Below are 20,578 nucleotides of genomic sequence, written 5' to 3' on the forward strand. Positions count from 1 at the left end.
GCCTCCTGCAGCTCTGGGTGGGTGCTGGCCAACAGCCCCAGGCCTCACCCTTCCCTCCTGGCAGGATCATGGGGCTGTATGTGTCCATCGTGCTGGTCATAGGCAAATTTGTGCGAGGCTTCTTCAGTGAGATCTCACACTCCATCATGTTTGAGGAGCTGCCCTGTGTGGACCGTGTCCTGAAACTGTGTCAGGACATCTTCCTGGTGCGGGAGACACGTGAGCTGGAGCTGGAGGAAGAGCTATATGCCAAGCTCATCTTCCTGTACCGCTCACCTGAGACCATGATCAAGTGGACGCGTGAGAAGGAGTAGGCGCCCTGTGCCTGGGCACCGGGAATGAAGGAGCCACCCAGGGGCAGCAATCCTCAGGCCAGGGCACCGCTGTCCAAGGCCACCAGCTGTGATATATCTTCCCTGGCCCATCTGAGCCCTGATGCTGCTGTCAGAAGGACCTATCACCCCATGGGCCCAGTGTAGCCCAGGGATGGCCACACTGGGCCTGGGGGTGCAGCCCTGCCTTCCCCACATGTACTGTAGAGTTTTCTAATTAAAAATGTTTTTATTTATACAAATGGCCAGCCATAGGCTTGTCTCATCCTTGCCGTCACAGCTCTGTCACACTGCCTGGTGTACCCTTGAGGTTCAGCTCTGCACAGTGTCTGCCTCATTGTCACTGTCCTCGATCAGGTACTCCTGAATCTCCTGCATGACCCAGGCCCTGCAGCGGGGAGGAGGGGGAGTGCACAGTGGGAACCAGCCCTGAGGGACCCCCCCAGAAGGAGCTCCCAGAAGAGCAGGCACCAGTACCTCTGGCTGCGGAGCTGGGCCTCGGCCAGGATGTAGGGGGGCAGTGTGTCCGGGGAGGGCTGCAAGAGAAGCCAATGTTGGGTGAGGGGCTTGAACCTGGCCATGCCCACTGCTGCAAGGAGGGAAGTCTCACAGGTCTAGGGTGGCCATCCACTCACCAGGTCCTTCATGGTCACCCGGCAGCCATAGCACAACTGCTCGCTGACAGAGGCAGAGGGGTCCTCTCTGTGGAAGCAGAGCTGGATCTGTGCCTGGTCTCACAGGCACAGTGAGAGGAGGAACAAGACAGGGTCTCACCTCCTACAAGCTACCCTGCAGCAGCTCTGGTCCTGGCCCTTGTCTGCAGTGCAGCAAGACGGGATGGCCATCCCAGCCTCAGTCTGTGACGTCTGTGAGAGACGCAAGGAGGTCTGAGCCCCAAAGGCTGTGGCACTGTCTGTAAGCAGAGAGGGGCTGAGGAGAGCCTGAGGTTGCTGAACCCCAACACCCACTTCCCTGGTTTGCCCACTCCCACCCAGTACCCCAAGAAGACCTGCACAAACCATTGGTGTCGATGTCCAGCGCACACATGCAGAGGAGGCAGTGGGGACCTGAGAGGCTAGCGGCACAGCCCTCCCTGGGGGCTTTGACCAGCTTCTCACTTGTCCTGTGGGCAGGTGGGGACAGGTCACAAGTACACAGGAGACTATGCTACTTCCTGAGCCCTGGCCCAAGCTCGGGGAATGGCTTAGCAGCCCAACCTGTACATACACACCTGTACACAGTGCTGACTGTGGAGGGGAACTGGGTCTGCAGCCTGAGGATGAAGGCCTCCATCAGCCGGTGGATGCTGGCCTTTTCAGGGGCCTAAGCACATTTGGATGGGGACTGAGAGGTCCTAGAGCTGGTTGGTGCTGTAGGCTTCACACACCAGCCCCTTGAAGCCCCACTGCTGGGGCTGTGGAACTTTTACAGTGTGCTGACAAGGTCATCTCACCACCCCATTACCTCTGGATGGCTAGGGCTAGCTATGCCCCTTGGAGACCCTAGAGGACACAGCTACTGGCCCCATACAAGACAGGATAGCAGGTGTTGAGGCCAGAGGACTCAACACAGGACTGGAGGGTTAGTGTTTGTGTAGACCCAGTTTGGGTCCCTGACCAGTTATGTCTGTTGGCCAGTTATGACCCTGTGTTGAGGGGAGGCCACCCCAGCCTGGCCCATGTAGCTCACACTGGTGGGCCCACCTTGGTGTCAACAGCTGGCGTGAAGACTGAAGGGACAGCAAACAGGCGGTTGTAGAAGGCCACCTCCTTCAGTGTGTGGTCCCTCATGGGCCGTACTATCACCACATCCCCATGCCGCTCATCTGAGAAGCCCTGGGGGTTGGAGGCTGTGTGGCTGACGTCCTAGCTGCCCACGCCCCCATGTCCCAGCTGGAGTAGGTCCCAGGCCCCTCCTCCATGTGGAGCCCCAGGACCCACAGATGCTTTCAAGTGAAGGCAGCCAAAGGGAAGACTGGGAGAGGCACCCAGCCCATGTACCGTATCCCAGGCGAGGAAGGCCCCTCTCCCCAGGGCCAGGTTGGTCATGAGCTTGATGGCTAGGCGGGTGCAGCTGTCCCCGGTCATCACCTTGGAGTAGCCATGAATTCGGGCCACGTGCAGAATCAGGTGGGTCCTATAACAAGAGGCAGTATTTCAGGGGCCGCGGCAGAGGTCCCATAGGCTGAGGTGGGACCTGGGGGGTGGGCTCACCGCAGGGTCTGCAAAAGCTCCTCCTTGGCAGTCAGCGTCTTTGCGGAGTCAAATAATCTGGATAGGGCCTCCGTCTGGGAGGCTGTGGGGAACTCAGCTGGGCCCAGAGGAGCCTGAGTTTGGGGCAGGTCCAGCTGCTCCTCTCCTTGAGCTGGGCTGATGTTGCTGTCAGCCCCTAGATTGTGCTGCTGCTGCAGGAAGCTGTCCACGGCCGCCTTGTAGGCCCCCTTGGCCCCGGATGACTCCCGGGCAGAGCAGCGCAGCACTGATGGTGTCAGGTTGAATACCTGCCAGGGTGCAGGAAAGGGCACTGAGTCCAAGGCCTATACTAGGGAAACTGAGTGTCAGGGCAGGAGGCCCATGGGCTGGCCCCAACAAGCAAGCATGTGGTTCTCACAGTCATCCCCAGAGGTCACCTCCAAGGCTGTTTCCCAGGGCAGGCCTACCCACCTCCTCTAAGGCAACCACATGCCATGGGAAGCCAACAGTTTGAAGGATCAGCTTCACCTCAGCGAGGGTCTTGGCTCTGTCCTCTGGGCTTTGGCCGCAGGCTGCTCCCTCTGCAAAACCGGTAGAAAGGAGGCTAAGGGCTTGCATAGGAGAAGCCTGAGATGGAGCAGGCTTAGGGGCCAAGTCCTCACAGACAAATCCCACAAGGCCATGCTTTGCACCAGGGCCATTTAAGGCAGGTGCCAGTCTTTTCCTCTGGGGAGGGGGCCATTTTCAGATATGGCACAGGTTCCCCCTTGTGGCTAGAGATGCCACTAAGAACTGAACTTGCCACCACTGAACTTGTGTTTCTCAGCCTGGGATGCCAAGACAGGACAGAGCAGACACTCCTGCCCCCCACACTTTGGGACAGTCTGAGACTCCAGAATAGTGGTGCTCTCTGATGCTAGAACCATCCCCACCAGGGCCTCAATGTGGGGACAACACAGCCCTCTGGGCAGGCCTTCCAAAAGGAGGATCAATAGGGCTGTCACTAAGTAGTTAGAGCCTGCGAGACACATACCATCAACAAAGATGACTCCAGGCACAAAGCGCAGTTTTTTGGCAGAATCCTGACTCAGGCCCTAGAAGGAGAAGTGTTGGGGACTTAGACCCCAGTTTTAAGCCACAGGGCACTTTCCAGCTGAGACCATTTCTCTGGATTTAAGATCCTCCTGGAAGTGAACAAAGCTGTTCAGACTTGAGAGCCAGCAGACCCTGTGAATAAGGCTGACCTTAAAGGCAGGCCATGGGTCTGAGACCCCCTACACACACAGTAAAACATGAAACCTCAGAACCTACCAGTCTGTCCCTGATGCCCCAGCAACCTGAGGTAAGCACCAAGGCCACTGTACCTCCTGCTGGGCATCTTGGACCCCTCAGAAAGAGTTCTTATATATAAGAACAGAGGTGACGACTGCTGGGGAGGGTCAGCAGGGCTCAAGAAGAACCATGCTGGGCACTGGACGAATGGTCTCACAGTGGGAACTTATTTCACCTCTACGCAAGAGGGTTAGAGGACCCCTGGGAGAGAACCGACCATAGCAATGTTCTGCAGGCTGCCCTCCCTGGGCACTGCCCTATGCCAGGCTCAGCCTGGACCACTGACACCCATCCCCAAGACCACAGCCTCCTCACCAGCCCTTCAGTCTGCACCCTCACAGGAAGTACTGTGGGAGTATGCGTGTCCACCCCTATGCCAAGGCCCCTCTCTCAGAAACGTCACACACCTTTGCAGTCTCCTGGGTCTATGGCTTGAGCTCCCACTCTATCTGCCCCTCCCTGCACATGCTGCCCTCTCTGCCTAGACCACTTCTCCTGGCAAACACTTCCCACCTCTCACAAGACTTACTTGGGTAAGCTGCAACATCGTGGTGATGCAGGTTGGGAGATGGGCAGAGCTAAACTGGGGTACAGCTGGGTACCTGACACAGCTTCTGGTTTGTGCACCTACTATACACATGAGCTTGCAGGCACATCCACTTGAAGCCTTGAAGGTTTAATGCAGCAGGCCTAGCTGTGCAGAAATGGCTTAAGCACTCACTAAATACAGGGACCTACACCCCTCCTAAAACTAAACACACCTGCTAGCTGTCCCACCAGGGAGTATGCTGTTCTCTTTAGTGTCCACCAGTCTACGGCCATACCACCCTGAACATACCTAATCTCGTTTAGTGTCCACCAAGAGCCCTTCAGTGTTGGTTGAGAAGGGAAGTCCCCCCACCCAACTCAACCCAGTAGTTTGGGCCTGGGGGGTGGTGTAGACGCACCTCAAGGACTTGCCAGACCATGGAGCTGGATGAAGGACCCCCAGACCATGCCAAGAGCACCTGGGAGAGATGAAACATCAGCAAAGGCACACAGCTTCAACACACATGGGTCTATCCCAGCCCATGGACAGCCTGACACTAAGTCCACCCTCAAAGCCCAGGGATGGCAGGCCAGCTGTGGTGAGGACAGGCCATCTGCAGGAGGGACATGAGGGACTGAACACTGAGCCCCAGGGCCAATCTACCTTCTCTCCAGGAAAGATGAGGCGGTTCTTTCCCAGCATGGCTCTGAATTTGTGCACATAGAGGGCCTTGAAGCAATCCCTGTAACACAGATGCCAAGGAAGGCTGTTGTAAGCCTGCCAGCTGGGAGCAGCCCAAGGTCCCATTGGGCTGTAGCATCCTTCTCTTAGTAACGCCCAACCTTAGAGGCAGCATCTTCACATGGAGGCTCTGCCAGAGCCTGATGAAAGGCTAGGTGGAGGGGCTCTCCAAGATGCAGCTCCCAGGGGTACCAGGGTTCACAGGGACACACCCAGGCCCCAGTGCGTGTGAGCAGCACAGGACATGGAATCTGTAACTAATGCCCTGTAAGTACTCAGAAGAGCTGACTGGTGAAAAGGGTGGACTCAGGCCAGTGCAGGGTGAGGCAACCCTTGACCCCCACAAGAAAACCTACTAATGGGCTGCTTCCAAGACCTTCACAGGCAGAAGTACCACCTCTCTGGGGTGAAAAGGGGGGAAGCACTAAGCAGGCCACAGAGAAGGTCCAGCATCCTGGGCATGCAGGCTTGTCTACCCAAGGCTGTAGTGCACCAGGCCTCCCTGGGCAGAAATGGCCTTAGAATTTCACCAAAGGCAGGGGCCTAGGCCCCTGAAACCCACAGAATCAACTGGGGTCTGGGAAGCTGCATACTTAATAAATGTTCTCACTGACTCTTGAGTCACTAGGTCAGACACCGTCAGCCTGTGTGATTAGAATTTGTAGGAGTGAAGCCCAGAATCTCCACTTTAAAAGCTCTCCCGGGAGGTAAGAGTATAGCTCAGGATGCACAAGGCCCTGAGTTCAACACCACACATACAAAAAAAAAAGCCCTCCTGATAGGCAGTCAGAGTAGAGGGCAGTGCCCAGAACAAAGGGAGAGCATTGGTGTCATGAGGGGCTGCCCTACACCTGAGCTGCACCAGTCTCTTCTTTGTTCTCATGAAGCATATCCAGTGTCCACAGAAATCCCTCCCAACACTGAACAGACACTGTGTACAAGGGGCCAACTGTCCCCACCCCATGGTTTCTTCACAGAGAGTAAAGCAGGTCAATATTTGAAGGCCCAATGGTGGGCCCAGGAGCTCCAGGGGGCCAGTGAGTGCCAATGCCTGGATGTGGGAAGTGACTCCCCAGGAAGCAGCTTGGGGTGTGGCAAGTCGACCATAAGGTTGCTGACTGAGGGCAAGGAGAACCTGAGAGATTCCCTGCTCCCCAGCTTGGATTCAAGCATGGCAGGCTCAAAGGAGGCATAGTCTGCGGTCCTGAAACCATGCCCTCTACCATGATCCAGGCAAGACACCATTTTCTACACTTGCCTGCCCTGCATCATCAGACTTGTCAAAGCCTCCACCTGGAGAGTGGCTTCCCGCCTTCATTGGGACCATGAAAGCATGGGAGGGGGAAGTTCTGGGTCTGAGAAGGGGCCCTGATGGCCTCGAGCTGCTGCAATATGTACTGTCTGAATTCCCAAGCACATCAGAGCAGTCCTCTCATTTTCAGATGCTCTTGGTAGTTAAAGCAGCACCTGCCTTGCCCAAGTTATATTTCCTGGTAACACACACATCTTCTTCCAATCTACTGGGCTCCAAAAGATGGTCAGTGGCAAGAAAGTTTTGAAAAATCAATCACAGACCCTCTATTCCAATGGTTTCTTTGCAGTAAGGGTAGAGAGCAGAGCCTGATACTCCTGGGGACCACCTTAAAAATGTGAGATCATCACTCACTCAACAAACACAGACTATGCTCCACTAGGACTTAGGAGGTTAAAATGAAAGAGACCTGGTCTTGCCTTTGGGGAGCTATGTGTCTAGTGAAAAGGGCTAAGAATTAAAATGACCATATTGCAAAGGAAAGAAGACAGAGCCACAAGAGTTACAGATATCATGCACCCTCCCCCTGGCCCCTCTCCAAATAATCTCTTGATCCCAGCCAAAGGCCCTCCTAAACCTGGAAGAAGACTAGAGCTCTCTTCCAAGCCTCTATACTCGCAGATAAAATGGGCAACTTCTTCCCAGAGCACCTGCCCAAGATCCCAGGACTCTCTGACCTCCCTCAGATGTGTTCCGGCTGTCCCCATATATCCACTTTCCTACACCTTGCCCCAGTCTAGACATCCCACCCCATAAGCTCTCCCCATGAATTCCCCCAAAGTCTTTCCTGGCACCTGACCATAGCTAGATCTAGGAGATTGCTACCTAGGTTTCCCACCTCCACTGCAACAGGGCTCCTGGAAGCAACATGAGAAACAGGCACAAAGTAACCGTACTTTCAAAAGGAAGAAATAAAGCCTCTGAAAGTGAGGCCTCACCTGCAGAAGGCATCTCCCGCTCGGATGACCACCACTGGCGGGCCTTCCTTGCACTTCACGCACTTCTGCTCACGACTTTGCAGAATCCGGAGGAGAGAACAAGAACACAGATGACATGTCCCCTCACCTCAGAGAGCTTGGAGGAGACACTGTCGTGGTTTACACCCCGAGCGGGGCCAGAGGGAGACACCGGTACACGCAAGAACCAGGGCTTGTGTTCTGTACTAGCTACCGACTAAAGACCAAGGCCGGGGGCTGGAGGGTGGATGGAGAACTGTGTGGCCTGGAAATGCGGCCTAGGGGAAACTGAAGGCCACTCTTGATCTCTGAGTAGAGGACAGACCTTGTTCTGTGTGCCACGGGCAGCGACAAGACAGTAAGGCCAGGTCCCCAGGGGCTGCGCGAACCAGCTGGGGGCTCGCGCCGCCTCGCGGGACCGCGGGCGATGCTCAGCCGGCTCGGGACCGGCGCGGGTTCTTACCCAGGTCTTGGGGTGGACGGAGGCTCCCCCGGCGCCGGACCAGCGTAGTCCTCGCCCACCTCGCACATCGCTGCGCGGGAGCTGTGGCCGAGGTAAACTGCGGGCGCGGCTTGATGACGTTTACGAAGGCGCAGTGGTCGTGACGTAAGGCGGGGCGGGGCAATGGCTGGTGACGTCACCGAGACGCCGTCGCGGCGGTGACGTGCGGGCCGGGCCGGCCAGGACAGGGGGCGGCGGCGGCGGCGGCGGCGGCGGCCTGGCCAGGGATGGCGATGTTCCGCAGCCTGGTGGCCTCGGCTCAACAGCGGCAGCCGCCAGCCGGGCCCGCGGGTGGCGACAGCGGCCTGGAGGCGCAGTACAGCTGTCCTATCTGCCTGGAAGTCTACCACCGGCCCGTGGCCATCGGCAGCTGCGGCCACACGTGAGCGCGCCCGCCGGGAGCCCGCGGGAGGTGGGGGGGTAATTGTCCAGGCTGGGGACCAGGCCTGCGGCCGCCCGGCGCAACCCACAGGCGGAGACGCAGGCGCCGGCCGTGCCCTCTGCGCTGCGCGTCCGTGGCCCAGCCCCTGCCCGCCGGCCGGGCGCGCAGTCCACCACCCTGGGCACGGGGACGACCTGCATCCTATCCTGGTCCCCCGCGCGCTAACGGCCGCGGCACGCCTGGGTGCTCAGAGGGCAGCAGACGCGACCGCTGCACCAAGCGAGGGGAGTTCGTTCTTGTCCAGACTGGGCGGGCAGTTGTAAATAAATGACTTGTGGCTTTTGCTGTCAACTCTCTCTCCACCCGATGTCTGCTCGTTTTAACTACAGAGGAAAGAGTTCCCTAAGTTAGGGGAGGGACTTGATTGCAGCCTGTGGGGTTTTGATTTGAAGGAGGACTTGGGTCACAGTGAACAATGAGCAGCCAGGTAGGCGGGCCCGCAAGCACCCTGCTGGGGTTTCCATCTGAGCTAGAGCCCCCAGCCTGCTCCTCCACGGTGTTTCAGAAACAGAAACTTGAGGATATGAGGATCCTCCAAAAGAAGATCTGTGCTCAAGCCTTCCAGAGCTCCAGCCTGGTAGGGAGGGAACCAAGTCAGAATGTCTGCCCCATGACCTCTAAGTTGCTGCACAATACAGGTCTTGGGGAGATTAGCTGGGCGGGACAGGACAGGACGACAGGACAGCAGGAAGGCTTCCCAGTAGTTGGCCACACTGCAAAGGAGATGGGGTTCTCACTTCAAGGATTTGGGGTTGGGTAGTGTGCACCCAGGCTGCTAGGAGGGAGGCCCTGGAACATTTTGCAAACAAAGCCAGCTGCCTTTGGAGGCTCCTGATGCAGAGGGAGCTGGAACTGCTGGGTGGGCGGGTGCCTGCTAGTCATCAGGGAGGTGGCAGGGCCTTCGTCTGCATCCAGAGCTGCCTTCACTTTCCCTGCCCCCAGTGTCAGGCGGCACAGGCGCCTGCTCACACTGGAGAGCACGGCTGACTTATAAGGTGCTGCTCCTACTCCGTTGCACTCTGTGGTGACACTTTGATGGACAGCCTCTGATCTTGTGAGCACACACTAGTGGGTGTCTCAAGGCATGTTCTGCATCTTCTAGTCCGTTACTGAGGGCTGTGAGGTTTGTCTGGAACAGTGGTCCCCTTTGCACCGACTCCTTCACCCTGACCCAGGCCCTCACAGTTTTGGTTTCCTAGCCTACAAAGAAGTCTTTTCTTAAAATGTGGCACGCATGACAGGATGCAGGTCTCCATGGGATGAAAATCCTCTTTTAGTTTTCTTTTTTGTTTGTTTGTTTGTTTTTGGCAGTACTGGAGTTTGCTAGGTAGGCGCTCTACCACTTGAGCCATACCCCAGCCCTGTAAAGCCTCTTTCCTGTAAGCTTGTCTCATTGCTGCTCCTACAAGAGCCATTTATATAGATTCTGCCTTGGAAAGATTTTTCTTCCTGCTTTCACTTCTGATTTCATTTCTCTGGTTGTTCTTGTCTGCCTCTCACTTCCTCCCTCTGTCCCTCTGTTGGGTGTAACTAAGGCATGTGAACAAAGAGTACAAAGTTTAAGGCCTCTTGTGTCACCTTTAAGAAGTTCACTGATGCTCTGAGTCTTCTCCCTCCGTGAGCCACCTAAGCAGAAACAGTTTCCTTCCTGAGGGCTGGTTTTCTTTTGCTGAAAGGAACCCTGCATGGGGTGGGTGTCACTGCTTCAGTACCCAGACAAGAGGAGGAAGTGAAGGGAGGGCTTCAGAGGTGCAGGAACAGGCAGAAGAAGGTCATCAGTAACACTGTGTGGAGGAGCTCAAGAGGCCCCACAGAAGCTGTAGTTTGTCACACTCAAGGACCAGCTCCAGATGTGAGCCACATCTGAATCCAGAAGCAGGTACAGGTGGGCCAGGATACATACAATTTTGAGACTTCCCAGAAAGCCTATGCAAGGCAAATTCCACTGGTCAGGACAGCTGCAGGTCTTGCTTGAGAGGACTGGCCTGCTAGCCTTGTGGATGTTCAAACATTGGCCTGTCCAGGAGCCTGGGGTAGGAGTGACACATCAGTAGTGCCCTGTGACCTGGAGTCTATCCTCAGCAGTTCTGAGTGCCTGGGGAAGAGCCGATCCCACACTCACTGCCATCAGCCAAGAAGCTGCTCAACACCAAGCCCTGTGCAGACTTCCTGTGGAAGAAGCAGGCACTGCTCACCCTTGCTGGCTTTTAGCAGGCAATGGTGGCAGTCACTGGAAACTAGGCCGAGAGCTGGGCCTCCCCACATGGATGCTTCATCCTGCCTCCTGCTCCTGAGGGACCAGGACTTGGGGACAGTCACCCTGCAGGCAAGCCAGGTTCCTTCTTGAACCTTCCCTGCATCCTGCAGGGGAGTAAAAGGTGCCCTTCCTTGAGACCTCCACCAGCATCTTGAGAGACCTGCTCTTCCCAGCTCGGCATGAGACCTTCTTCCTTTTGCCCAGTGAAGTGGCCAAGCTTTGCTTGTGTGGCCTTGCCCTGTGCAATTTTAATAGCTTTATTGAGATAGAACTCAGGGCCTCACAATTTGTTCATTTAAAGTATAGAATCCAGTGGTTTCTTGTGAGTTTACAGTTTTACAACCATCAGCACAATATAGCACATTCACCACTCCAAAAAGAAGCCCAATACCCATTCTCCTCCCCACAGCCCTCAGCAGCCACTAATCAGCTGTGTCTGTAGATTAGTCTTTGTATTCTACCAGATGTGGACTTTTGTGATTGGCTTCTTTTACTCAGCATCATGTATGCAAGGTGTGTCCCATGTGGTATGAGTGCATCACTCCTTTTCATGGCCAAATGATGTTTATGGGCCACATTTGTGTACCCACCCCTATGCAGGACACCTGGGCGGTGGCCACTTCTCGTACGGCAATGTGTATGAGTCTTTCTGAGGCTCCCCTGTGTGCATGATCTCGCCAGCATCTTCCTCTGGTGATTGGGTGCAGTAAGGGGCCTCCCCAGCTGTTAAGCTAATCAAATTCTGGGACCAGTGACAGAAATGAATGGTCCTGGAAATACTTGCTGGTGCTAAGGGGTAGATGTGAGTGCCTGGTGAGACCTCTCCTCAGTTACATGAGGCAAGTGATGGGGAGCCATCTCTTCACTGTCCAGGAAAAGCCTGTCAGGGACCTTTCCCATCTGGTGGGTCTCAGGATGAATCTTGCCTTCTTGGATGCAGTTTGACAGGACTAGCCAGGTAACACCTCAACCAGAAACCAGAGTGTAGGAAGGGGAGGAACCCGAGAGGCCCTGTGGTTCTGCCTGAAGCTCTAGTCCTTTCTTCCTCTTGCAGAAAGGGCCTTTTCTCAAGAAGGGGATGAGATCTTGTAGTGGCAAAGGAGCTCTGGCCCTTGGCTTTAGCTGAGTCATCTGTAAGTTCAGGAATATTCTCACATCCCCTCTGTCCAACAGGGCTCTTCACGAGTCCCACCCCGTGGCCATCCTGCGAAGCGCAGACAGGGAGAAGCAAAACTGCACACCCAGTTCCTACAGCCGTCTCGCAGTCTGCAAGGTTGTCATCATTCTGTTCATGGCTGAGTGCTGTCCTCCAGATGGGGGCTCCATTGCAGTGTCCCTTTGTTCCAGGTGCTCCCTGCATTAGTCTCGCCCTGTGGCACTTGTGAAGTTGCACAGAGGTTGCCTGAGATCACGCTCCTTTCCCTCTCTTTGCTCCCCACTGGTTTGGGGCTGTGGAGTTGGTGTAAACACCAGCTGGGGATGTGGGCAAGGCCTGGACTCTCACCAGCATTCAGGAGCACTCGAGCTGCACAACTCAGTCTCTAGGTGACAGTGCCAAGAGCTTGGACCTACGAGGAGCCTCAGTGCCCCAAGTGTGTGCCTAGTGCCTGAGGTGGCCTAAACACAGCCCCTCCTATCTCCAAGCCCTGGCTCAAATGGAGCAAGAGCCCCTCCTGCCTGAGAAGCTGTCTCACTGGCCAGTTGTGACAGTCTAACAAATCCAGTGCCCTGAGTCTGGTATCTCCTTTCCTGTAATGACTTTACTCCCTGGTGCCTGGACTGGATCGTCATCACCATGTAACTAGGCACCACCTGGTGTCCCTTTCAGTGACGCTCTTTCTAGGTGCAGGCAACAGGGCCCACAAGTGTTCCAGAGCCAAAGTCACAGATACAGTAGGGCCCTACTGCCAGGAAGGACACAGTCACCTTCTAGCCAGATGATGCCTGTCCAGCTGGGGGGCTGTGGGTATAGGAGTGTCTGCAGAGATGCCTATAGCAACTGGGGAGCTGCCTGTGTGCATGCTAGCATGTGGGAGCAGCCTCCACAAGGCCCTTGCTGCCCGTGGCCTCAGGCCCATGTTCCCTGCAGGTTCTGTGGGGAGTGCCTCCAGCCGTGTCTGCAGGTGCCATCCCCCCTGTGCCCGCTCTGCCGCCTACCCTTTGACCCCAAGAAAGTGGACAAGGCTGCCCATGTGGAGAAGCAGCTCTCGTCCTACAAGGCACCCTGCCGGGGCTGCAACAAAAAGGTATTGCCCAGTGTGGGCTTCCTAGGATGGGGATGCTGAGAGGGGTAGCTTCCTACAGAGCCAGAGTTGGGCTCCAAGGAGTCAGTGCTGTCTGAGCCATCTGCCTGGGCTCAGCCCATGTGCACTGTGGCTGATGCAGAAACCCCTCAGATGCAGGCTGGGCACTCAGGCAGGAAGCAAAGACAGCTCTTCAGCTCCAAGGTTAGAAGCAAGGTAGGGCATATCCAAACAGGAAGTTGGGGCCAGGCCGAGTCCAGGGCACCTCATGTGAGCACCCATCCCTACCTGAATGGTGTGGGGCACTGCTGTCTGGAATAGAGTATTCCAAGGTCCTACTGCTGGTGACAGGATCAGCAGCCCCATTTTCCATCCCACCCCATTCCCTACCGCCCTTCCTGGCACCCACACTGCTCACCTCAGGGTGGAAGGCCCCTTGCACATATCCTTGGTTTCTTCAGCTCCCAGTGGAACAAGCAGCTGGGAACATGTTTTGAATTTACATTTCAGACATTCCCAGGGTGTGTGTCTGTCTACTAGCCCAGTGTCCAAAAGGAACCTTGACATGACTCCAGAAGGACCTTCTTGGTTACCTGATGGTCCTGGGGCCCATTACTCTGGATGCTGGGTTGGCTGCTGAGATGGTGAGGCTGGAGTTCTCCCCGCTCTCATCACTCCTTGGCTGTGTGGTGTATGCTCCCCCAGCCACTCAGCATGTGCCAATGGCACCTTATGGTGTCCTCCTTGAAGGGAATTTGGCCCTGGTTCTTCCTCCTCCCGCTCACTCATTTAACTCACACAGGAGTTTCCCCAGGAGAGTCCTCTGCCCCTTCCCCACTCCCAGCCTCCAGGCCAGGTCTCTGCCGTTGGCTAAATTGCCTGTGGCAACTCAGAGTTAGCTGGTGTGGTGGAGCTGCTACACTGGGCCATGCTTTTTCACAGGGTAAGGGTTTGTTTTTTTCTTCCCGTCAACTGGAGTACAGCTCCTGTCTGCAGCTCTGGAGGCACCCCAGGTACAGGGACCACTGGCCCTGTGTCGAGTGGCTGGTGGCAATGCAGCCAGCTTGAGACCATGACCACCATTTGGCTCAGCAGTGAGGCTGTGGGAACCCTGAGTCTGTGGTGTCTTCAAGAGGTATCTTCCCACCTGGGCCTTCCAAAGCCTCTCACAGAAGCCCCAGTTACAGGTCACTGCTCGGGGACTTTGGCTGTCTTAATAGCACAAGGGACAATCCACTACCACAAGTGACTCTTTCTGGCTACTCCTTGTCATGAGTGCCTGAGGCCTCAGCCTGCTGGGCACTGCCTCGCCCCCTCCCTGTCTCCTAGGTGACCCTGGCGAAGATGAGAGTGCACATTTCCTCCTGCCTGAAGGTCCAGGAGCAGATGGCCAACTGCCCCAAGTTCGTCCCTGTGGTGCCCACATCCCAGCCCATCCCTAGGTGGGCAACCTGCTGGGGGAGGGGAGGGTGCCCAGGGGCCAGCTGTTTCTGCAGAAGTTCAGCCTCTTGGGGATGGGGACATCTCAAATGTAGAAGCCAAGATGAGGGCCCAGGCCAGGCAGGTGATACTTCCCAGGGTAGGACCACAAGTCCCCTCCTCTTGCAGGGCTGCAGCCCGCTAGTCCTGTTGTGTGGGTGGAGGAGTGGGCTGGGAGTTTCTGTCAGCTATTAGACATGGGGCGGGATTGGGGGGGCAGGCTGGTGTTCAGAGCTCCAGTTCTGCATCCTTCCGCCTGCCAACAGTGAAATTCCTGCAGCTGAGGCTGTTGGCACCTGTCTAGTGTCCACAGAAAGGAGGGTAGGCTGGGCCATGCCACATCGGAGAGAAGTGGTGGTGGCCATAGCCCTTGGTCCCCAACCTTACTCACTCTTCTCCCACCCCACCAGCAACATCCCCAACAGGTCCACCTTCGCCTGCCCCTACTGTGGCGCCCGCAATCTGGACCAGCAGGAACTGGTGAAGCACTGTGTGGAGAGCCACCGCAGCGACCCCAACCGTGTGGTGAGCACCCAGAGCACCATCTCTCTGGGGGGAAGACCTGGGAAGCCCCACCCCAGCCACCGGGGGCTTCCTGGACCTGCAGAGAAGGGTGGCAGAAGCCAAGGGAGCACAGTGGGTGAACACAGGTCACATTAATGTGGGCCTTGGGACGCAGAGGCCAAACTCTGGGAGCTGGGGCGACACTAGAAGCCCCTTCACACACTAACCCCCTGTTGCAGGTGTGCCCTATCTGCTCGGCCATGCCCTGGGGTGACCCCAGCTACAAAAGCGCCAACTTCTTGCAACACCTACTGCACCGGCACAAGTTCTCCTACGACACTTTTGTGGTACGTGTCCTGCTCTTCACCACCCCTTCTGCTTCCCTCCATTTTCCTCCTGCCCTGTCTCCCTCCCCTCTGTTCTCCCCTTCTAACCAGCTTTGGGGGCCCAAGTGTTCAGAGAAGGCTGGGACCAATGTTCCCTTTGCAAACCCCCTGCTGTAGAGGACTTGATCTGCCAACTCCAAGTGGCCACTGGAGGGCGCCAAGCTCCTGTGCTGATTGGGACTTGGGCCTGTGCCATTAGGTTGGCTAGGTCTTGTGGTGCCCACCTTAGGGACAGAGAGTCCTAGGGTGGGCCAGGGATCCTCCCAGGTGCCTCTGGAGAGGAGCTAGAAGGACTTCCTATTGCCCAGGTCCTCATTGCTGGAGGTGTTGCCACCCTCCTCTTGCCTCTCGCACAGAAACCCCAATTCTTACAATCTGAGGGAAAAAACAGCTCTCACTCCATGCATCTACGCCTAAGGCCTGGTCACAGCCTCTACAGGTCACTGGGCTCTTCACACAGGCCTGGTTGCCCTCAGGGAGCCCCTAAGAAAGAAAGTGGGAAAGGCAGAGGGGTCACCTGGGATAGATAGGGCTCTATCTTATTATTATCCCCAGTAAGGGTGATGTAGGGAACAGGGACAGGCAGATGTGACAGAGAAGCCCTGTTGGGGAGACTGGGAAGCGGTGGGCAGCTGCTGGGGACCAGGGGTTGTCTGGGCTCTCCAGGCCCATCTCCACTTCCTGTTTCCAGGACTACAGCATCGATGAAGAAGCCGCCTTCCAGGCCGCCCTGGCCCTGTCTCTCTCTGAGAACTGAAGGTGCAGCCAGCCACCTGCCCCTAGTCTGGGGTCAAGGATGCCCTCCTGCCTTGAGGGACAAAGCTGTTGCCCTCCTGTCCCGGCACCTGCACAGGAACACGCCTTGCTGGGACAGGTGGCATCTCACTCCTGCATGAGGAGAGCTGCCCAAGGCCCCAGGGCCTGGACAATGGCTGGCTGGCCTTTGCCATCAGTGGGGCTGCCTGTGTCCTGGCCGGCAGCGCAGGGTTATTGGTGCTTCGAGGTTGCAGTGCTAGCCTGTTGGGTTAGAGCAGTTGGCTGTCTCCTCCAAGCCATGATGTGGAGAAGGATGGGGGTTCCTGAGCTGTGCCTAGAGCCAGGGCAGTGGGAGGAGGATCCCTGGCCGAAGCCGCCAGCCTTCCCAGGCATCCGGCTATGCTTCCACCGTGTGCATTTGGTACTGGCTTTTGTGATACTTAGAAACCCTGGCGTTTTTCTATCTTATCCTGTGTGATAATCTTTTCACATTTTATAGAGCAAAGACAAAGCAGTTACTCTTCATATTGCAATATCTGTGTTTGACTAGGAAGAATAGTATTTTTATGGAACATTTACAAAGTTATATTTTTTAAAAAAACAATCAAAAATAAGCTGTTGTGTGGGGTCATGCAAAGAGGGAGAAGTGGTGGGGCACACCAGAGCCAGAATGAGCCAAGGTTTTGCCTGTGTGTGGGGATAGAGGTGGCGTCCCCAGGTCACACATGGTTTGTGGGGCTCTTGTCATTTGTTGGTTTCTCTTTTATGACAACCAGAAAGAAACCCAGGACCTCTGGCTGCGTGCTATGCTGCTCCTGGCAGTGCAGGAGCCCATCCTGATCCTGCCCAGGAGTTAACCATGTCCACCTTAGGCAGGGACTGCCCCCCAGTGGTGGCAGAGCTCTGGGGGCCAGGCCATAAAGCCCTGTCAGCACTCTTGTTCTGTTCATGGCATAAATTATTGCTGTCTTTTCAAAAAAGTTTAAATAAAACATCCCAAGCATCTGTGCGGCCCTGGCAGTGGGTTCTGTTCTTGGCTTTAGCAGCAAGGACTGCTGGGGCCTTGGCTGCCCCTCATCATCACTCTGCAGGTGACTCCTCCCAGGTGTCTGTGTCCCTGTGAGCCTGTGGCCCAGTTTTCTGTAGTCTCACACACAGCCATGGAGACATTTGAAACAGCCCCCAGTCTCCTGCCTCTCGCTGGCATGAGGCTGGGCTCCTAGAACTAGGTGTTAGGACAGTGCTTAGAGCTCTCTAGGGGCTACCTCCAAAGCCTCAGCTGTTTTGTTATCCTTCAAGTCACCAAGGGCTTCTAAAAGCCAAGGAATCACCTGGTGGCCGACACTGTAGGTGGGCTGCTGTTACCTGCCTCACTGTCCTTCCCTCTGTTCCCAATGTCCAGAGGCAGGTCTCTGTTCTGGACAGTATTTTAAGGGGAACACTGTCTCTTGAACTTGAAAGCATGGCATGGGCCAGGCTAGCTTAGATCCTTACAGGCTATAACTCAAGAAATGAAGTCGCCTGTAGATGTCTTCATGGAGGACCATCAGGGTCTTCCCATCTTTGAGTTTCCCATGGCTGGGAGGTCCTCACTACTAGTGCTGGGTTTTAGGGATCAGCTGAGCTGTGGCTAGCCTGCCCTTCTCATTGCCTTCTAAAAGGAGGCTAGAGATGGTATCCAGGCAGCCACCTTCTGGGCTGTCTGCATTTGGGCCCAGCTAGGTTAAGAACCTTCAGAACAGAGCTGGCTCGTGCTCACCCTCAGTTGCTGGCCAAGCCTGTCATCCCTTGGGCAGCCGCCCCCTGTCCAGTGGGAGCTGAGGGTGCTGCTCTCACAGGCCCAGGCCTGCCCACAACTGACCACAGGTGATGCAGGGAGCCATCATGGGGCATGATCCTCAGTGCCCAAAAGGCCTGGAGGCAGCTTCAGGGCCTGTCTCAGCAGGTCCTGACCTCAGCAGCACCCTGCACTTGCCGCCTACTGCCCAAGTTGCTCTGCAGCTCCACTGTGGAGGCTGCAACACCGGCCAAGCCACTAAGGCTTAAAACTGCAGGGCTTGGGAACTCATGGTGTCAGGAGATGGAGGAAGGAGCCGGGGCTCACTGGTGGCCTTGCAGCAATGATGTGTTCTGTCTCTGGCCATATAGGCAGGGAGTCTGGGAGCAGACCAAACATGGGTTCCTGGCAGGCTCCATGGCACCGTAGTGTTCAGCCTCATCTCTCGGGATCCACAGAGATGCTCCCACTGTTGATGGGCACAGAAAGCATGAGGCAGGAGGGAGCCTGTCCTGTGGCCCAATCTGGCTGACCACTATCCTGTGACCATGTGGCTCATGCTCCCCTGCATGAACAATGACCACAAACGTACTAGGTGCCAAGCAGGGCTTCAGCTGGAGGAGAGAAAAGAGCAGCCAGTGGGGGAGTGATTTCCACAAAGAGATTCATCAGCCCCAGGCCAGGCTCCTGAGAAAATGGTGGTTTGTGTGTCTGATCTCAGGAGCTGTAGGTGCTCCTCCTTCTCTGCAGGGCAAATGCAGCAGGGCGTGGATTGCAAGACTCCAGCCCTGTGAATTCAGAACTTCAAGTATTGGGGACCTGCCACCAAGAACACCATGTAGCTGTCCCCCAGCTGTACCTCATCCATCAGGCACACCTGGCCACAGAAGGCTTGCCCTCCTGAAGGCACGTTTGGGTGATTCTGCTGTTCACTGAACACAGGAACACCTCATTTGGGGCTCATGAGGCTCTGGAGAAGTAGGCAGAAGCCGCTGCCCATTTCATGGATGAAGAGATTTGGAAAACACGCCCAAAGCCTGCTAAGGAGAAGTGGAGGGGTGACCACTCACACTACCTACTCAGCAGCACACGTGGAACCCCACAGCATCCACAGGGATCCATCCAGACCCTCAGCCCAATGCTGGGAGGGGTGGTCATCTTCATGGCCTGGCTCAGACAGCCTCCCTGGAAACCAGGCAAGAGACGGCTGGAAAAGTCTGTCCCTGAGTGCCACAGCCCTTCCTGCTGGGACCTCCCTCAGACGCCAGGGTTGCCAGGGTTGCAGGTGTCAAATACTAATGAGACCCAACAGATACATCTCTAACCACAAACTCTTGAGAATGAGTGGGACCCGTTTCTGTAGGGCAAGAGAAAATATCCCAGGTGGCCTCCCACTCAGACCTTGGCCAAAGGAAGTAGGAAGATGGGCACTGTCTCTGCCCCTAGCTGGGCTTTTCTCCAAGTGTAGGGCGGGAAGAAGATGGCTGGCAAGGCTGTCTGAAGACCTGTGTCTCCCTCCTAGAATCTGCAATACTGAAGACCTCAGCATTCCTGGAGAGGGGAGGTGACATTTGTCTGTGTCTGTGTGTGTGTGTGTGTGTGGACAGGGCCATTAGGAAGGAGGAGGAGTGGTGCCAGCGTATTGTCTCCACAATGCTTAGCACACATGGTGTGTGTGTTCTGCCCAAGGACAAAGCTGCCATGTTTCTGCTGCTATGTTTCAGTGCAAGTTGGGGGAACCCCAGCCTGGCTGCTTCTCTGCCAGGACACCATCTATGTGAGATTCCCAGGCTGTTGGAGCAAAGTACCACAAAGTAGGGGGCAGAAAACTAGTCCCTGACAGTTCTGGAGGTCTTTCCGTGTGGCATCAAGGGCTTCAAGGGAGGATGGCTGACCTCCCACAATGGCTGGAGCACAGGCATTTTGGGCTCCCAGAGGCCTGGCTAATGTTCTCAACTGCCCCTGTCCCTTCACATCCTTTCTGTGTGTGTCCAAGTCCCCTTTTCATGAGGATGCCAGTCATTGGGCTAGAGCTTACCCTAAAGACCTCTTGATTAGATGACATCTGTGAAGTGCCTGTCTCTGGGTCACATGCACAGGGACAGGCTAGGACTGCAGCTTTTGAGGGTATGCAGTTCAACCCATGGCACTGTCAACTAGGAGTCCAAGCATCACAGGCCAGGATGTGGACAAGCTAGGACAGCTCCTCTCCAGCACATTGGGCAGAGGTTCCAGTGGGGTGGCACTTGGGGCACTTGTCACTGTTAGAAAGGGGCTGATGTTGTCCCCTCATTGCTGTCAGGGGCACTGTCTGCTCAGTGGCCTGCCCAAGGGCTTCTGGGGACCACTGGAGGCTCCACCTGCATTGCTAAGACCTGAGCTTGGCCTCCTGCTGAACAAGGTGGGTAACCAGCATGCAGGCTGGCAGAGCAGGTCTGGCATGTTGAGGCCACAGGTCTGGGCACCTGTAAGTGAAGCCCTGGGGTCTGAGTTGGCTGAGACAGCCTCTCTCCCACCACCATGAGGGTCAGGCTGAACCTTGCTGGCCTTTGTCCTCCTGGTGGCCGAACTACAGAAGACAGGACAGTGAGCAAGTGAACCATGTGACTGCATAGTGGAGTACCTCAGGCTCTCCAACAACCTGTGGGACTAGGTGTCAGCTCAGAGGATGGACTGCAGCTTGGGAGTTATGCTCTGGACCCCAGAGACCCTCCCTTCCAGGCTCACTCCCTCCATGTCGTGCTCACTCACTCCTGCAACTCCACACAGGCACACACGGACACACACGTGCACGGACGTGTGCGTGTACAGATACCGGGGCACACGGCACCTCCCAGC

General features: G+C 56.0%; 3 protein-coding genes across 10 annotated transcripts in view; 2 read left to right on the forward strand and 1 right to left on the reverse strand.

The window, feature by feature from the left end:
- The window catches only part of Piezo1 (piezo type mechanosensitive ion channel component 1 (Er blood group)), a 62,185-nt gene extending 61,611 nt beyond the window's left edge, over positions 1-574 (forward strand). For all 4 annotated transcript variants that reach the window (XM_074055478.1, XM_074055479.1, XM_020173548.2 and 1 more), the window contains one exon: positions 65-574. In XM_074055478.1, the coding sequence (XP_073911579.1) occupies positions 65-314 (250 nt within the window). In that variant the 3' untranslated portion in view covers positions 315-574. The remainder of the gene's footprint in view (positions 1-64) is intronic.
- On the reverse strand, positions 542-8,013 carry Ctu2 (cytosolic thiouridylase subunit 2). Of its 2 annotated transcripts, none has more exons than XM_020173550.2 (15): positions 7,858-8,013; positions 7,377-7,451; positions 5,049-5,127; positions 4,804-4,863; positions 3,558-3,618; positions 3,053-3,105; positions 2,546-2,832; positions 2,333-2,468; positions 2,036-2,167; positions 1,564-1,655; positions 1,352-1,455; positions 1,107-1,245; positions 968-1,034; positions 810-868; positions 542-720 (listed from the first exon to the last, which is right to left on the reverse strand). In XM_020173550.2, the coding sequence occupies exons 1-15, from the start codon at positions 7,923-7,925 to the stop codon at positions 645-647; spliced, it is 1,488 nt and encodes a 495-aa protein (XP_020029139.2). In that variant the 5' UTR covers positions 7,926-8,013; the 3' UTR covers positions 542-644. The 2 variants fall into 2 exon arrangements, with proteins under 2 accessions (XP_020029139.2, XP_020029138.2); XM_020173549.2 differs by having other exon boundaries at positions 2,996-3,105; positions 7,858-8,012.
- A 57-nt stretch (positions 8,014-8,070) lies between these two features.
- Positions 8,071-16,968, forward strand: Rnf166 (ring finger protein 166). Of its 4 annotated transcripts, none has more exons than XM_074055481.1 (7): positions 8,071-8,278; positions 11,769-11,942; positions 12,685-12,841; positions 14,168-14,280; positions 14,728-14,842; positions 15,061-15,168; positions 15,899-16,968. In XM_074055481.1, exons 1-7 carry the CDS (start codon positions 8,124-8,126, stop codon positions 15,962-15,964), a joined length of 888 nt encoding a protein of 295 aa, XP_073911582.1. In that variant the 5' UTR covers positions 8,071-8,123; the 3' UTR covers positions 15,965-16,968. The 4 variants fall into 4 exon arrangements, with proteins under 4 accessions (XP_073911582.1, XP_020029136.1, XP_020029133.1 ...); XM_020173547.2 differs by having other exon boundaries at positions 11,769-11,868; XM_020173544.2 differs by lacking the exon at positions 11,769-11,942.
- The last annotated feature ends 3,610 nt before the right edge of the window (positions 16,969-20,578 follow it).

Source organism: Castor canadensis, chromosome 15, assembly GCF_047511655.1.
Source record: "Castor canadensis chromosome 15, mCasCan1.hap1v2, whole genome shotgun sequence".
Lineage (NCBI taxonomy): Eukaryota > Metazoa > Chordata > Mammalia > Rodentia > Castoridae > Castor > Castor canadensis.

What these genes read in the sequence shown, in the direction of transcription:
- Ctu2 (XM_020173549.2), bottom strand. Translation starts at nt 7,925, where the DNA reads ATGTGCGAGGTGGGCGAGGACTACGCTGGTCCGGCGCCGGGGGAGCCT. An exon ending in GAGCTTTTGCAGACCCTGCG is followed by an intron (nt 2,469 to 2,545) that starts GTGAGCCCACCC and finishes CTCTTGTTATAG; the next exon opens with GACCCACCTGATTCTGCACG. An exon ending in CGCCAGCTGTTGACACCAAG is followed by an intron (nt 1,656 to 2,035) that starts GTGGGCCCACCA and finishes AAATGTGCTTAG; the next exon opens with GCCCCTGAAAAGGCCAGCAT.
- Rnf166 (XM_074055481.1), top strand. Translation starts at nt 8,124, where the DNA reads ATGGCGATGTTCCGCAGCCTGGTGGCCTCGGCTCAACAGCGGCAGCCG. An exon ending in GCAGTGTCCCTTTGTTCCAG is followed by an intron (nt 11,943 to 12,684) that starts GTGCTCCCTGCA and finishes TGTTCCCTGCAG; the next exon opens with GTTCTGTGGGGAGTGCCTCC. An exon ending in GCCGGGGCTGCAACAAAAAG is followed by an intron (nt 12,842 to 14,167) that starts GTATTGCCCAGT and finishes CCTGTCTCCTAG; the next exon opens with GTGACCCTGGCGAAGATGAG.